This window comes from Antechinus flavipes, chromosome 2, assembly GCF_016432865.1.
Source record: "Antechinus flavipes isolate AdamAnt ecotype Samford, QLD, Australia chromosome 2, AdamAnt_v2, whole genome shotgun sequence".
Lineage (NCBI taxonomy): Eukaryota > Metazoa > Chordata > Mammalia > Dasyuromorphia > Dasyuridae > Antechinus > Antechinus flavipes.
In genome coordinates, this window is record NC_067399.1 from 235,178,194 (window position 1) to 235,194,837 (window position 16,644).

The 16,644-nt window shown below is 33.7% G+C and overlaps 1 protein-coding gene across 14 annotated transcripts in view; it reads right to left on the reverse strand.

Moving 5' to 3' along the window:
• STAU1 (staufen double-stranded RNA binding protein 1) overlaps positions 1–16,208 on the reverse strand; it is a 61,384-nt gene extending 45,176 nt beyond the window's left edge. For 4 of the 14 annotated variants that reach the window (XM_051976548.1, XM_051976544.1, XM_051976541.1 and 1 more), the window contains exons 1-2: positions 15,970–16,189; positions 596–671 (exon numbers count right to left, since the gene is read on the reverse strand). Coding sequence is in view for 1 of the 14 variants with exons in the window: in XM_051976545.1 (XP_051832505.1) it covers positions 520–526 (7 nt within the window). In the remaining 13 variants the exon portion in view is untranslated. Of the gene's footprint in view, positions 1–519; positions 672–3,152; positions 3,172–15,969 lie in introns of those variants that run through there. The other 10 variants (XM_051976547.1, XM_051976537.1, XM_051976535.1 and 7 more) reach the window with 9 other exon arrangements.
• Positions 16,209–16,644: the final 436 nt, after the last annotated feature.

Genomic DNA, 16,644 nt, shown 5'->3' on the forward strand with positions numbered 1-16,644 from the left:
CAAAGCATTCCTGTTAATCAAAGAATGTAAAGAGTCCACAGAAAAGAAATGATATAAGTATTTTTCAATGTCATGCAAATTCTTGCAAAACTTTTTTCTTTCTTTTGCTTGGATGATTAGAAGCTGCCAGTGCTAAATAATGAATGTTGAACAATTAAGTTGAACATTTTAAGATAAATTCAACACTGTTCTAAAGACTGAAAAAAAAAATACAAATACCAGGTAAAATCAGTCTGAAGCAGAAAAACTCCCCAAATTCTTAAACCAATTCGACCAATAAATAAGCTCATTAAATTAGCTCTGTTTTTTACAATATCAGTGGTCCAATGTTCATGTCTTTACAGTTAAAATATGTGGAAGTACTAGCTAAAGGTTCTTATATTGTAGTCATGAATTTTTCTTGCTATTAATTTTTAATTAAATTTCAAGACTTACTCAGACAAAAAATAACTGCATTAATGTAATTCATTCAACCTTTTAAATTACAAAACACCACTTAAAATTAAGATTTCTGCTTACCAAACATCAGAAAAATCAGTGATGCCTTCAATGAAGAATAGGTTACAATTTCAGAGTGAATGTAAATTTCTGGTACCTTGAAAAGAGGGTGCGCTCTCCAGGGACAATGTAGTTTTAGTTTCAGTTCGGTGATGTTATGAGTTAAGAGATGCCTGCAAAGAAAGACATAACATTAATAATTTTCTTAACTATGTTTTCCCCCATTAAGAGAAAATACTCCTAAGACCTGAAGGTTAGAGACGAAAATCAAACAGAAATAGGGAAATTTTCTGAAAATATGACATTTCTTATTGTGGAACTCTGCAAAAAGGCTCTTCAAAAGGCCCAATTAGTTGAAAATTTTGTATACTGTTTTCTGAAAGGAAATGTAAATTCTGCAGATATTAGGAGATAGGTATTTTTAAAATTCTCAACTTTTTCCAGCAAAGATGTTTAGGAAAACTGAGAGTTAAATTCTGACTGAAAAATTTACACTTAAAAAAAAACAACAACACAGAAATCATATACTACATAATCATAAAATCTTAATTTTCAAAGAGGTAATTTAAAAAAATATTCAAATGCTTTAATTTTGCAAAAATACTTTTTATTTATCTAAATTCAAATGCAATTATTGGATAAAAATGTGCTCCAAAGTATTTGTGTAAATGTTCTATAAAATACCCCTAGATATTTTTGGGGGTAGGAGGGGAACAGAATTAAATATACTAAATTACCAATAATAAATCTGAGTCTGTAACTCAGATGAGATGACATCTGAGAATATGAACTCTCAAATTGTCATGAATGGATTTCTATCTAATTTCCCCACTCATCTTTAATGAATATACTTAACATCTAAAGGGCTTTCTTACACTGAGATCTTTATTGAAATATTTATAAATTCTATTAATATAATTCCTACTATTTTTATTTTATCTGAAGTATCTGTCCAATTTACTGATTTTTAGTGTAGCCAATGGCTCAGTGTCTCAGACTCTATACAAAAATTGGGTTCAATTTTGAGGGGCTCCCCTCTTCCATAATAACTTTCTGATTTATATCTCCACCCAAAGTCTTCTCTGGGTAAATCCCAGATTAAGCTCATATCTAGGTCTCCCTTCAATTCTGGTTACATTCAGATTCCATATAAGTATCCAAGATACATATATATAAAATATAGGACATTCTTTATTCCCCAGCTTCTTAAACTGTGGTTTGTGAAAATGGGATGTACTATCAGCAAATATTTGATTTGTATGCCTATTTTATACACATATACCCAGGGCCATGTAAAAATTTCCCGGTGAAAAGAGGTTGCAAGTAGACAAAAGTTTAAGAAGCCCTGTTTTATTCTACCACACAGAAAATTTTTTTAAAAGAAGGCAACAACTCAATAGTCAGTACTATACTACAACTCAACAGTGCAGTAAAATACATGAAAGGGTCATAGTACATAGTCCATAATCAATATACTCCTCCCATTTTCCACAGATTCCTAAAGTCCTTGTAATTCAAAGCTCTTTCCAGAGATTTAGGGTTCGTTATGCTACAGAAAAAATATTCCCACTTAAATCAAGATTTGCTTACAACATTTAGAAAGGGAAACAAACTTGGGAGAGGCTAGAAAGATATTCTATAAGTCCCAATTTCACTCTACAGAAATATATACTTAAACATAAAACCTGACAGCACTACCCTAAGAACCTGGATCCTTCCAAGAAGGAAAAAAGTTTGGAGGTGGCTACCAAAGAGATCGCAATTCTCAACATCAGATTATACACTCACAATCTGAATGTTTCATGGCAATATAAAAGTGAAAATCAGGTTTCTTCCTCCTTTATATTATGGTATTTAGCATTTTGCTTCTTTTCCAGCTTTGGGGACCAGGTGCATAATCCTCTTCAAAAGAGTACTTTGCCCACAAAATCCCCTTTTCTTGATAGGTCAGACTTTAAAACTCTTGAAATTGAATTAGCTAGTAAGGCAATAGTTGTTGCTTAAGAAATTATCCTTTTGTTAGAAGGTTAGTCAGGTATTGATTGAGCAGTGGGTAGGAACTCTTAAAAATGTATTTTCTGATAAAAGGCTGAATTCTGTAACTCTCAAATTTGAAGTTGTTGGGAAAAAAACTTCATGAGTAGAACCAAGAGAACACTGTTCATAGCAACAAGATTATATAATGATCAAATCTGATGGATGTGATTCTTTTCAATGGCAAGGTGATTCAGTTCAGTTGCAATGGACTTGTGATAGACCCTTCTGCATCCAGAGAGAAGAATGTGGAGATTGAGTGTGGATCACAATATAGTATTTCCACCATTTTTGTTGTTGTTTGCTCGTTTTTTGTTTTTTTTTTTTCTCATTTTTTTCCTTTTTTGATCTGATTTTTCTTGTACAGCAGGATAATTGTGAAAATATGTATAGAAGAATCGCACATATTCAACATATAGGAGGAAACAAAATTTCTGGAACACAAGGGTTTGCAAAGGTGAATGTTGAAAACTATGTACGTATTTTGAAAATAAAAAGCTTAAAAAAAAAGAGAGAGAGAGAGAGAGAGAAAAATAAACTTCAGAATGAACTCTCAACATTTCAATAAACCAGGGTAAGGAACTCCCATCACTTCAAACATATAGTGGCTCTTTCCGTACCTGCTACATAGTTGACAGCATTATGTTCCTCTGCAACTAACTTCCCAGAGCTCAGTTCAGGCATTCAATATTCAATCGCTGTCCAACTGTTGCTGTCTTTTGGGCTAACAGGACATCATTTCTATGACATCTGACCATGTAGTTTCCATGTGTCTTGTTTTAAGGCAGTCATGGTAGTGCTGAAATCCCCAGAATTCATTGTATGCCAGCACAAAGAAAGTCCATTTATATCTTGTAGGAGTGTCAATTTATTATCATCAGTCAAAAAACATTCTCCAAAGGGTGCCAATGTCAAATCCATATCCTCCACAGGAAAATGCAATTAAATTTCACCTTCCTATAAATTCATTAGATTGACCAGACAATTCCCTAGATTTTTCCACTGTAATTCAGAGATGAAATTTTTTAATGAAGGTTATCACTTTTAGAATACTATAGTAATATCTTACTGCTAGAAAATCAGCTGACAACCAGGAAGGAAACAAAACAAATTTCTGTACAGCCAACATTGATAACACAAATTCATAAATTTTACTCACAAAAGAGTCCCTGGTCCCTCAAGTCCTGAATCAAAATTTATCTTTATTTTATATATAGTTCTAATTAGTTTAGTTATGTGTATTTAAAAAAAAAAAAAAAAAAAGCTGATAAGAAATAGAAGATCAGTGCTAAAGGTAAGCACAATGACCAGTGAGAAGAAACTATGGATAATGAGGGTTCAGAAAAACTACAAAGTGCTGACAGAAGAATTCAGAGAATGTTTTAATATAGGAGCAAATAGCCCTAAATAAGCTCAATAAGCCAAGAAGGTATCACAATAAATGAGTTTTTAAATAATGACTGTGTCATTAAAGAGAGAGAGAGAGAAAGAGAAAAAGTTAGAATTGATATGCCCTTTGGAAAAGATATATAAAAATAACAGAATTTTAGAAAGATTTCTTTGAAAAATATTGATTGAAAATTTTAAAAAGAAATGTGGCCTCTTAAAGGTGTCAATTTTCAGATATCCAGAAAATTCAGCTACTTAGAAAGAATTCATCCTTGAGAGCACCACAGGACTGACATCCTAATTGAAAGGCAACTTATTTGCCCAATAGCATTTAAATGACATACAGGAAAAGATCATAGAAGTTCAAAAATGAAATCAGAGCAAATTTCCTTGACTATATAATAAGAACATAAGTCACAAAACAGTAAGACCTTATCATGCAAACATAATTTTTTTAGAGTGAAAAGCCATTCTAAGAGGAAAAAAAAATTAGTTCATAACTTCTCTTTACTGAGACTTAAACAAAAGTTAAGTCACTAAACTGTTAACTACCTATTTTAAGCATGACTGCCACAGGTCAAATAGGACTAAAATACAGTTCTTGCCTTCTTGAGGCTTACAGTCTAATAGGTAAAAAGGAATACATATAAATAGCTCACACAAGACATAATGTAAAAGTAGATTAAAAGACACAAAAAGTGTTATGAGTTAGAAAGAGAACACATGTCTTGCTGGGAAAGATAAAGAAGCTAAGATAGGCTTCCTGAAAAAAATAAGTTTTTGAGCTGAAATAATTAAGTACTACCACAAACAAAAGTACTATTAACATATTAATTTCAGTCCTTTTGAACATCATACAAATCTTAAAAGGAAAGTTTAAGACATAGGGACATTAGGGAACATGGAATAGTTTACCTGTCAGATATATAGATAAGGGAAGAATTTATGATCAATCAAGAAATAGGAAGCATTACAGAATATGACACAGATAATTTTGATTACATTAAATTAAAAAGGATTTGCACAAAGAAAACCAATGCAGCCATGATTAGAAAGAAAGCAGAAAGCAGGAAAAAATTAATAGCAAGTTTCTCTGATGTACAGATTCTAAAATATATAAAGAACCAAGTCAAATTTATTAGAATACAAATCATTCCCCACATGAAAATGGTTAAAAGATATGAAGTTTTCAGATGAAATCAAAGCTATCTCTAGTAATATGAAAAAATGCTCTAAATCATTGCTGACTAGAAAAATGAAAATTAAAATAACTTTGGTGTACCACCCATCAAATTAGCTAATTTGACAAAAAAGGAAAATGACAAATGTTGGAAGGGACATGGAAAAATTGGGACACTAATGCACTATTTGCTGGAATAGTAAATGTATCCCATCATTTCAGAGGGCAATTTGGAACTATAACTATAAAACTATGCATATACCCTTTGACCTAGAAATAACACTATTCCACTATTAAGTCCCTAACATAAACAGATGCAAAAAGAAAAAAAAAAAAAAGAAATAATAAAGGACCAATAAATACTAAAATATTTACAGTAGCTCTTTTTGTGCTGACAAAAAATTTCAAATTTAGAGGATGCCCATCAATTGAGAAATGGCTACACAAACAGTGGTATAAGTTTGTGATGGAAAACTATTGTGCCTATATGAAATGATGAGGAGGATGCTCTTAGAAAAACATGCAAACATGATAACTGTGGAAATATGTATAGAAGAATTGCATATGTTTAACATATCGTGGATTACCTACTGTCCAAGAGAAGGGGTGGGAGAAAGGGAGGGAGAAAAAAATTTGGAATACAAGATTTTGCAAAGGTGAATGCTGAAAACTATCTATGCATACATTTTGAAAATGAAAAGCTAAAAAAAATTTTTAAATAGCAAAAATTCAAAAAAAAAAAAAAAAGAAAAACCTGCAAAGACTTACATGAACTGATGCAAAGTGAAAAGAGCAGAACTAGGAGAACACTGCACACAGCAATACTGCATGATGAACTGTACTTAGCTAATCTCAACAATACAATAATCCTAGAATCTGAAAAGACTAATAATGAACCATACTATCTACCTCCAGAGAAAAAAATTGATATTGTCTGAATAGAGGCTGAAGCATGCTATTTTTCACTTTCTTTCTTTCTTTTTTTTTAAATCTTCTTGTATAAAATGACTAATATGGAAATGTTTTACATGACTGCACATGTATAACCTTTATCTAATTGCTTATCACCTCAGGGAATAGGAGAAAGGAGAAAGGGAAAGAATTTGGAACTCAAAACTTTAAAAACAATGTTTAAAAGTCTTTCAATATGCAATTGGGGAAAAAATAAAATATTAGGTACTTAAAAAAAAAAAAAAAAAAAAAAAACAGGCGGAAGGATCAGCACCTAACTGGCCCAGTGGATAGAACAATGGCCCTAGAATCAGGAGTGAGTTCAAATCCTGCCTCAGGCAGCACTTAATAGCTGTGTGAGCCTGGGAAAATCACTTAACCAAACACCTGCAAAAAATATAAAGAAAACATAGGGAGATAATATTTATCAACACATTCTAAAACATTTGAATAATTGGTCAAATCATTAATCAATGGAAAGATAAACAAAATGCTTCCTATTTCATAAAAAACAAATTGTGATGACAGAGGAGAAAAAAACAAGCAGAATCAATTATGAAAGCACTGACAGCAAATTTATTAAATCTACTGTTGACAAGAAGCTAGGAAAGAAAACTAACTAACTGTGAGATGTTTTTGAGTCTAAAAAGATCTCAACAAGATAGAACAATTAAAAAAACTATTTGACATATAATCAAGTTAAATGTGAAGCCTTACATTCACGTTCAAAATAATCAAGTACAGAATGGAAGACAAAGCTAGACAAATCAGGAAGAAAAAGACTTGAAGGTCAATGAGTCAATTTTATGACATGACCACCAAAAAAAAAAAACAAAAAAAACCCCAAACTAGGCTCTGTGAGTAGAGGCATAATGCCCAGAAAGAAAGAGGTTATAACAGTCTTACTGCATTCTGCCTTGCTCAGACTACAAGTAGTGTATTGTATTTAATTTCTGATACCATACTAGACTAAAAGAATACTGACAACTAGGAGAAAACTTGAGGGGGAAAGAGGAACAATTTGCTTAGCTTTCTGGTTGAAAAGGGATTGTACTTATTCTACCTGCCTCCAGAAGACAGATCTGGGATCTTGATAGGTAGCAATTACAGAAAGACAAGTGTTAACTCATCTAAAGAAAAATTTCCTAACACTTAAAGCTGCACCAAAGGTGAATGAGCTACCTCAAAAGCAGAAAGTGGGATGGCCACTTGTTAGGGACAGCACACAGTACTGTCAAAATCAAATTGAAAGCGGTCCCTGAAATCTCTGCAGATTTTATACTACTAACTCAGAAAATCACAAATTGAAATTATGCATGTTGTGTTCTATTTATTTTGTTATGGTTCAGGAAATACTTGGGAGTTTTTCTGGCTCCTTACACCCCCTGGGAGTTTAACACTTCTATTGTAGAGTTATTCTTGTTCAGACTTGGACTATGTGATTTCTTTTTTGTTTATTTATGTAGGTTACATTTATTGATATTTATTATCTTTACAATGAAAATGTTTTAATATTACTATGGAAATTGTTTAGAAGTTATGGACCCTCAGATGATACTTTGAGAACTGCTGACATAGATCATTGATAACGGTTGGTATTCAGTTGCTGACTTAAAACAATTATGCTTCTAAGAAAGGTCTGTACCCAATATAAAATAATAATAGACTATTTGAATTCCACCACCCTTTAAAAAAAATTATCAATTTTGCATGATTCAGGGATCTTAGGCTACTCCACATTTGCAGTTCAAACTTGTCTGTCACTCTCCAATAACAAGGCCACCATTTATCTTGAACCTTTAAAATTTTATTCTGTCATAACAGCCCTATGCATTAGTTTATTATTATCCCCTTTTAAAAGATGGGGAAGTTGAGTCCCAAGAACATTGTGTTTTAACTTCGGTCATCTAACTAATAAACATTATTGTCAGGATTTCAAATCCTATCTTTTCATTTTAAGTCCATTGTATTTCTTCATCACAACATATTGTTTTATTCATTTAATGTTATTTTTCTACTGGTTGAAAAAGACAGATACTAAACCCCTATTTATGCATCTTCCCCAAAGCTCTGCCTTAGGTTCTTTTCTCATTTCCTTCTATAACAGGGATTCTTTATCTGGGATCTCAACGTGTGTGTGTGTGTGTGTGTGTGTGTGTGTGTGTGTGTGTGTGTGTGTGTGTGTGTGTGTGTGTGTGTGTGAACATTTATAAAATTCTCTTGCTACACAAGAAAAATCAGATCAAAAAGGAAAGTAAATGAGTAAGAAAACAAAATTCAAGTGAACAACAATAAAAAGAGTGAGAATGCTATGTTGTGATTCACATTCAACTGGCTTCAATTATCTTATTGTTAAAGAGAACCAAGTCCATCAGAAATGATCATCATAGTCTTCTTGTTGCCACATGCAATGATCTCCTGGTTCTGCTCACTTCACTTAACATCAGTTCATGTAAGTCTCTCCAGGTCTCTCTGAAATCCTCCTCCTGATCATTTCTTATAGAACAATAATATTCCATAACATTCAGGACTCTATGATTTCTGAAGAACCTTCCAAAAATGAGATTCTAATTCGACAGTACTAGAGAAACATAATTAAATGATGCTGATGGTGGTCTGACCTTAAAAGCTCCTATTTCAAAATCTTTGAGTTAGAAGGTCCTCAATTACAGATAAAGGAATTAGAATAAGGACTGAACCTGTAAATTCATTGGGAAATCTAAGATGAGGAAATAATCTTTACCAATACAGTTCAACACTTCTGAGGCAATGAGAAAACTATCTAGAACACTAAGACTAGCTTTGTCAAATCACCAAACAGGTATGTATCAGAGGTGGGATTTGAACTAAATCTCCCTGGCTTTAAGGCCAGCACTCTATATTAAAAAAAATGATGTTTTATCACAGATGAAGACATCTAACAAAAAACTCAGTGCTATCTCTTTTTCTTCATCAAATGATCCTTACACAATAATTTTAAATCCAAATGAAAATTTATTGAACCTTAATGTTTTTATTCGTTTTTTTGAAGTCCCAAATATCTATCTATATTAAAATACAGTAAAAAATATGCAAACAAGGAAAATAGGATCCTCTCAACCAGGCTACAAAATTGACATCACTCCTACACTTGTAGCCAGAAATCCTAGAAAGAAACCTAAGTTCATCATTAACCTCCAATCATGTTTCTAAAACAAACACATATCATGTTAATCTAATAAATTTTTTTAATCTTTATAACCTGGCTCAATGAATTAAACAAATTAAATTAATGAATTAAACAAAACTCCTTGTACTGATTTTTATACAAGGCTAAAACAAAGCAGTTTAATTTGTATTGTTTAAAAAAAACTAAAAATTCACATTTATTGCATCTATAAAATTAGTATCTTGATTAAACAAATTTTGAGTTAGAAAATAACAAAAAAGAAATCTAATTAAAAATACTTTCCTCAATTTTTTTATCCTCAAGTTTTAGGAGTTATATCTTGTACAAGCATATTAAACAAAACTGTTTAAGAAACAAACAAACAAACAAAAAACCCTGAATATGCTGTTACGTAAGAGCAAATATGGTTTTTGTAAGGATTGATCCACAGCTATATTATGTATAGAACCACAGATGTTAAGTAGTGCTTTAACTTTAACATTTATAGTGTGAATTAAACAATTTCCATTAAATTTTGCTTTGGTGGTGGTAAAGTTTTTGGCTCACAGCATTCAGTAAAGGTGGCTAGCTGAGACATCTTTGCAACTCTGCAACCATCTTTATTCAATAATATTAACAAATAATCTTATAGTGTTTTCTTGAAAATATGATTTGCTGTGATATTTGTGGAAATATGTATGGAAGAACTACATATGTTTGACATATATTGGACTACTTGCTGTCTGGGGAAGAGAAAAAGTTTGGAACATGGGATTTTGTAGGTGTGAATGTTGAAAATTATCCATGTAAATATTTTGAAACGGAAAAAAAAGAAAGAAAATATGGTTTGCTACTCTAAATATCCTATCTTTAGGATAAACTTATTATTCAATTATACATTTCACTGGCATCAGAGTACAACAGAAAAATAACTAGTGTGCTAGCCTCAGAGAACCTAGGGGCAAGTCCTGGCTCAAGCACTAGCAACAAGCGTATCCTCAACTTAACTTAGAATTCTGAGTTTCAATTTCCTCATGTGTAAAAGAGTATGGATAAAAATGGCCCCTCTATCCTCTCTCACATATTATGATCATGAATAAAAAGGATATAGTCAACATCTTACACCCTATATCAAGACAAAGATCAAAATGGGTACATGATTTAGACATAAAGAGTAAGACTATAAATAAATTGAGAGAGTAAGAAACAGTTTACCTGTCAGAGTTTTGCAGAAGGGAGGAATTTATGACCAAACAGAAGATAGAGAACATTATGAAATACAAGAATAATTTTGATTACATCAAAATAAAAAGTTTTTGCAAAAAGTCAATGCAACCAAGATTAGAAGGAAAGCAGAAATCTGGGAAACAATTTTTTACAGCCAGTGTTTCTGATAAAAGCTCTAAATTATATAAAGAACTGAATCAAATTTGGGAGAATACAAATTATTTCCCAATTGATAAATATTCAAAGGATATAAACAAGCAGTTTTCAGAAGAAGAAATTAAAGCTATCTATAGTTATGAAAAAATGCTCTAAATCACTATAAATTAGAGACTTATAAATTCTGAGTTATCACCTCACAATATATTGGCTCATATGACAGAAAGGAAAATGATAAATATTTACTTTTTGTTGGTGAAGTTGTGAACTGATCCAATCATTCTGTAGAGCAATTTAGAACTATGCCCAAAGGCCTTAAAAACTGAATACCATTTGATCCAGCAATATCTTTAAGTCTGTATCCCAGATCATTAAAAATGGAAAAGAACCCACATATACAAAAATGTTTATAATAATTCTTTTTTCTGGTGGCAAAGAACTGGAAATTGAGTGGATGCCCATTAATTGGGGAACGGCTGAATAAACTGTGGTATATGAATGTTATGAAATACTATTGTTCTATGAAAAATGATGAGCAGGTGGATTTCAGAAAAACCTGGAAAGACTTAAAAGAACTGATGAGTGAAGTGAGCAGAATTAGGAGAATATTGTACACAGTAACAACAACATTGTCGAGATGATTAACTTTGATAGACTTTGCTCTTCTCAGCAACACAATAATCTAAGATGGACTTACGATGGAAAATGCTGTCCACATCAAGAGAAAGCACTATGGAGTCTAACTAAAGATTTAAGCATATTATACTCACTTTTTTGTTGCTTTTTCCCTTATATTCTGAACCTTCTTTCACAACATGACTAAGGGGAAATATGTTTAATATTATTGTATATGTGTAGTCTATATTAGGTTGACTGCCATCTTGGTTTGGAAAGGGAAGAGAAGAGAGAAAAAACGGAAATCAAAATCTTATAAAAATAAATGTCAAAAACTAATAAAATGGATCAGCTAGGTGTGACAGTGAATAGAGCACCAGCCCTGAAGTCAGGAGGACCTGAGTTCAAATGTGGTTTCAGACACTTAACACTTCCTAACTGTGTGACCCTGGGCAAATCACTAAACTCCAATTGCTTCAGGGAAAAAAAAAAAAAAAAAAAAACCTAATAAAATTCTGAAAATAAATAAATGAAATATGAAAGGAGAGAAAATTTTTTAAAAATTAAAACCATCCATTTGATTTTTGTCTCAAATTCAAAAAATAAAAAACAAACCAAACTTCATAATATCCTTCCTTAAGGGTATCTTAGATGAGTAGATTAGATGAGATTCAATTCAAAAGATATTTATAGATATTCATCAAATAATTTGTCAAAAGTAACATCTTGGTATAAAAAAAAACACATGGTTCTTACTCTTCTATTTCTATAATTAATCAAATTTTTCTCTCAACATATCCCCCAAAAGATCATGTAAATCCATCTTAGTTAAAAATTAACTTTAATAAACTAGCACATCTCAGAAGAGTTGTAACTTTAGTTTGTAGTTTCTTCTTTTTTAGAATCGTCCTAGTGCTATAACCTGAACTATAATAAAAAAATTAAAGAGGTCAGGAGAAAATTAAGAACAGAAAACTATTTTTATTTTCAAAGCCTCCTGTCACCAAGAAACTCAATTCAAGAAACATACTAACCATCTATTCTATAAAAACTTTTTAAAAATAAATTTTAATGGCTTTTATTTGTAAGGCACTATGTTAGACTAAAGACTAAAAAAGACTAAAAAAAAAAAAAAAAAAAAAAAAAACCGTGTGGGCCCCTCAAAATTTACATTCAACTTGGGGAAGGAGAGGTGAGAAATTCCTAAAGGAACCACTGGTAGGTCTGGTATAAAGCAAAAATTACAGTTAAATTTTCCAGTAATTTCAGTAACCACCATTACAATCACCACCCAAACTCATATAAGAACATTCACAAGGCCTCAGGCCTTGACTCTTGTAGGTTTTTAACTTCCATCAATACTTAGTAAAAAAGCAATAATTCTTTGCAAAATTGAAAAGCTGTCATTAGTGCTGTGGATATGATTCCAAATAAGGAAATATTCTTGGTCTTTTTCAAAGAATATAGGAGAAGAGGAAATCAGCAGAAATCTACAAGTTCTATTTACTTTGTTCTTCGATGTATTAAGTATTTTTGGCTTAGTGTGGCTATGTCCTAGTTGCAGAGATCTATCTTTTCGTTTTCCATTACTAGTTGCATGACACTCTAGAAGTGGAATCCTGCCCCCAAAATAGTTCTACAAGTTTTAGTTTGTTCCATAACTTGACAACCTACATACAAATGTGCTTTTTCTGGCTGTATTCTGATAGGGGCCAAAACTAATTCAGAAGGGAATGTTTATGATAGCAACAATAAATACCAAAAAATCTGTAACTGAAAAATACTGGAAATCTTGAAGCATTTTAGAAAATAAAATATATAAAAAAAAAATAAAAGAAAATAAAATATAACCTTTTCCTTTTCTAGAGTATTAAGTGAAGGTTCAAAAATTAGTCTTCCTTATTTTCCATATTCTGATGACTAAAACAAAACAAAAAATTTCCACTGCCGTGGACAAACGACTGGAATACTAATACTACATGTCTACAACAGAATAATTCTGAAAGCAATGTTTATAGTTATATATTTAATAATTCTAGAAAGTGACACAAAATATTATTGTTAATAATTTCTCTAAATTACAGAAATAAGAGAATAATATCTGCTTGTCATCTACACTGATGCTGATATTACATGACTACTAAAATCAAGGTTTTAAAATGACTAAATTTACTTATGTGATGAGGCTTTAAAAATATTTCTGATAATAGAATTTAAAGTTTCTAATCAGAATATTCTTTACTTAATTCTTAACCTAAAATTACATCAGCATATTTGCACAACCACTGTAAAAAACCTTTCAAAGTTTTCACATAACTTATTAACCATAGTTTAACTTTGACACAAAAAGTTATTTTCCATTAAAGATAAATTTAACAAATATCTATTAAATTAGGAGGAAAATTCAAAAAAATTTTAATTATCAGAAAAAATTAGTATCACAATGAGAAAAACAACTGCTGTTTCATACACAAATAATATGCCAATAATAAAACTTACAATTTGAGAAAAAACTGATCTAATCCTACCCCACACATCTAGTTCACTAAAACCTCCATTTTAGTCATGAAATGTGTATTACAAAAATTTCTACTCCACAAAACAACTACTATCTGTAAATTGCTATGTGAAAGATAACTTTTTACATTTATTAGAAAAATAACTAACTTGAGAGAATAATGGCTTGGGAAAAATTAAATTCTAAGTCAATTTTTAAATGTAATTTATGACAGCACTACACTTTACAAAAGGCAACAAGTAATTTGTTTTACTCATAATCTAAACATTTAGGAAACTTATAGATTTTAAATTATACCAAATGGACAATAACACTTTAGAAGTGTATCAAACTACAACAAATCAGGGTCCAATGTGTATACTTCATAAAATTAAGCAAAAGATGTTTCAAAGAAGTAAATAAAATATTTTAATTAAGGGAATATATTGAATTTATTTAACATTATAAAAGAACCTTTTTAGAAAACAAAAAAGTATCCCCTAATTTTTCTATAAATCAGGGTTTTCGTAACTTATTTTGCTAATTAGTACAAGATACACCAGCATATCTAACTTCTGAATTAAAAATAAACTCAGCACAAACGAACTTGCCACACTGAAATCTCACCTGTCATTACTAAAATTACTCTGCAAACCAATTACTTTAATTTTTATATCAATAACTCTTAATAAAATTTATCTCACTTTGATTACCTAAAGATAACTCAAGCAATTTAAAATTTAGCTTTCTCCTCCACATTCACAAATGAGACAATTTGACAGCATAAGAAAAACAAAAAACTCTCTGAAACCTTCAAGCTTTTCCCATAGCTTAAAAAAATAGATATAGATCACTGGACTGCCATACACATTTGGCTTTAGAGAAGAGATTCTCTTACACGACTAATACTGCAACATGGATAAGTGCATAGGTTTATAATGGGGATCAGTAAATGCAAGTAGAGGAGCTGGCAAAAAGGTACAGTTTTGGAGGTTTGAACTATATTATAGAAGACAGCAATTTGGAATAAGGACAAGGACAGAATAAACTACTACATCTATTTACTAATGGCGGGATGACAATACTACCTTTTTCTTACAAGGCTGTGGCCTCAGATGATAAATATATCAGCTAGTTCCATATACTTTTATACCGAAGAGAATCTCTTATCTGTTTCAGTTGCTATGGATCACTATCAACTGAAATACTCTTTTGCTCATTACAGCCGCCAGGAGAAAAATGCATTTCCCCAAATGCACAGGTGTATGAGGTCTGTAACTGAGGAACTTTAATCTATTTCCTTCTAAAGAACCAAACCCAAACATAACTTCTTTCCTAATACATGATATATGTATAAAGAAAAAAACAACAATCTATTCTCTCCCCCGCTGATAATAAATATCGGGACACAGAACAATAAAAAACTGCTGGAGCTTCAACAATTTAATTCAACGAACATTCATTCCATCTGTGGACAATCTGGAAGACAGCGGAGTGGGGGAAAGGGTCAGAATAAATTCCTTTAATATTTGAATTCTGAAATAAATACTCTAACCTTAGAACTGGGCTAGGGAAAAAAAAAACTAACTGGGTTCCGGGGGTGTGTGCAAAATCGTAAAGGGGAGCTTACAGGAGGCTCGTGTCTTAAAGGGCCTGCTCTTTCCCTCCGTGGCAAAGAACAGGTTAAAAAGGCTGTTGCGCGTCCCTCAGGCCGAGAAGGTGCAGGGAGAGGAAGGGGATTGCCGGGAGGCGGGGAAGACACTAGTCCCCAGCAAGGTGGGGGCTGCAGCAAACACCATTCCTCTGGGGAAAATGCGGGGAGGGGCAGCAAGCGGAAAAAGACCAAGGATGAAGAAGGGGCGGAGGGAGAGGCGGCGGAGGAACCTGCACCTCCCAAGCCCCCATCTCCGGGAAGGGAGGCGAAGAGCTGGAATAAGAGGAGACGGCTGAGGGCTCTTCTCCCAGAATAGGCCTGATCCCCGCCCCGGGGAGGGCGGAGGGCGGAGGGACCGAGGCCTTTCTTGGGGGAGGGGGAGACGGCAGCCCCTCCCCACTCCGGCCAGGGAGGGAAGCTGACTCCCTCAGCGGCCTAGTGTCCCCAGCCCTGTCCACCGAAGCACTCTACAAGCAGCGGCTTGCCTCGCCTCCTCAGGCCGAGCTAGGCCGGGGTGGCTCAAGGGAGCCGTCTCCCGTCCCCTCTCCGCTTCTCTCTCACCCACCCGCCATCCCAGGCCCTTCCCCCAAGCTGCAACGGGCTGGGCCGAAGCGCCTCACCTGGATTCCCGAGACTCGTCCCCCGCTGAAGGATCGGTTAGGCGGTGGTAGTGAGGAGGGGAGGGGAGGCGGAATGGCCTGTGGGGGGCGGGCACCGGGGGTCGGGGAGGGAGGGAGGGGGAAGCCGAGCCAGACGCTGCGGCCACAGGGCAAACACTAAAGAGAATGAGCCGCTCGGGCTCCCGCAGCCAGGCAGGAAGTGACGGGGGGAGGGACAGGGCCCGACCCCCTCCTTCCCCAATCCCCTCCCCCCATATACAGAAACTACAATTCCCGGCAGGTTTAGCGTTGCTCCAGCTACTGAGACTACAATTCCCAGCAGGCACTGCGTGAAACCTTCCCCTTTACCCTCCACGTTGAGAATCAAAATTGTCTTTAGCTCGCGAGCTAAGGTGTATCTCTTTGCTGGGGGCTTCCCCGCTTGTCCCTCCATATGCTTGACTGATGGGAACTGTAGTTCCCACACGATACATAGGCCCAAATTTAGAGACAGCTGTCAGGAAGTCTCACCCTTTTAAAAGCGTAGGCAGGGGTTATCTCTGATAGGATGTACTGGGAGCAGGTTGGTAGTTTTCACTTAGACTTCAGCAAACATGCATGGGTATAATCATCCTTCTCATGGTCCTCACTGGCACACATTCTCACACCCTAACTCCGGCAATCTCTAGAACCCTA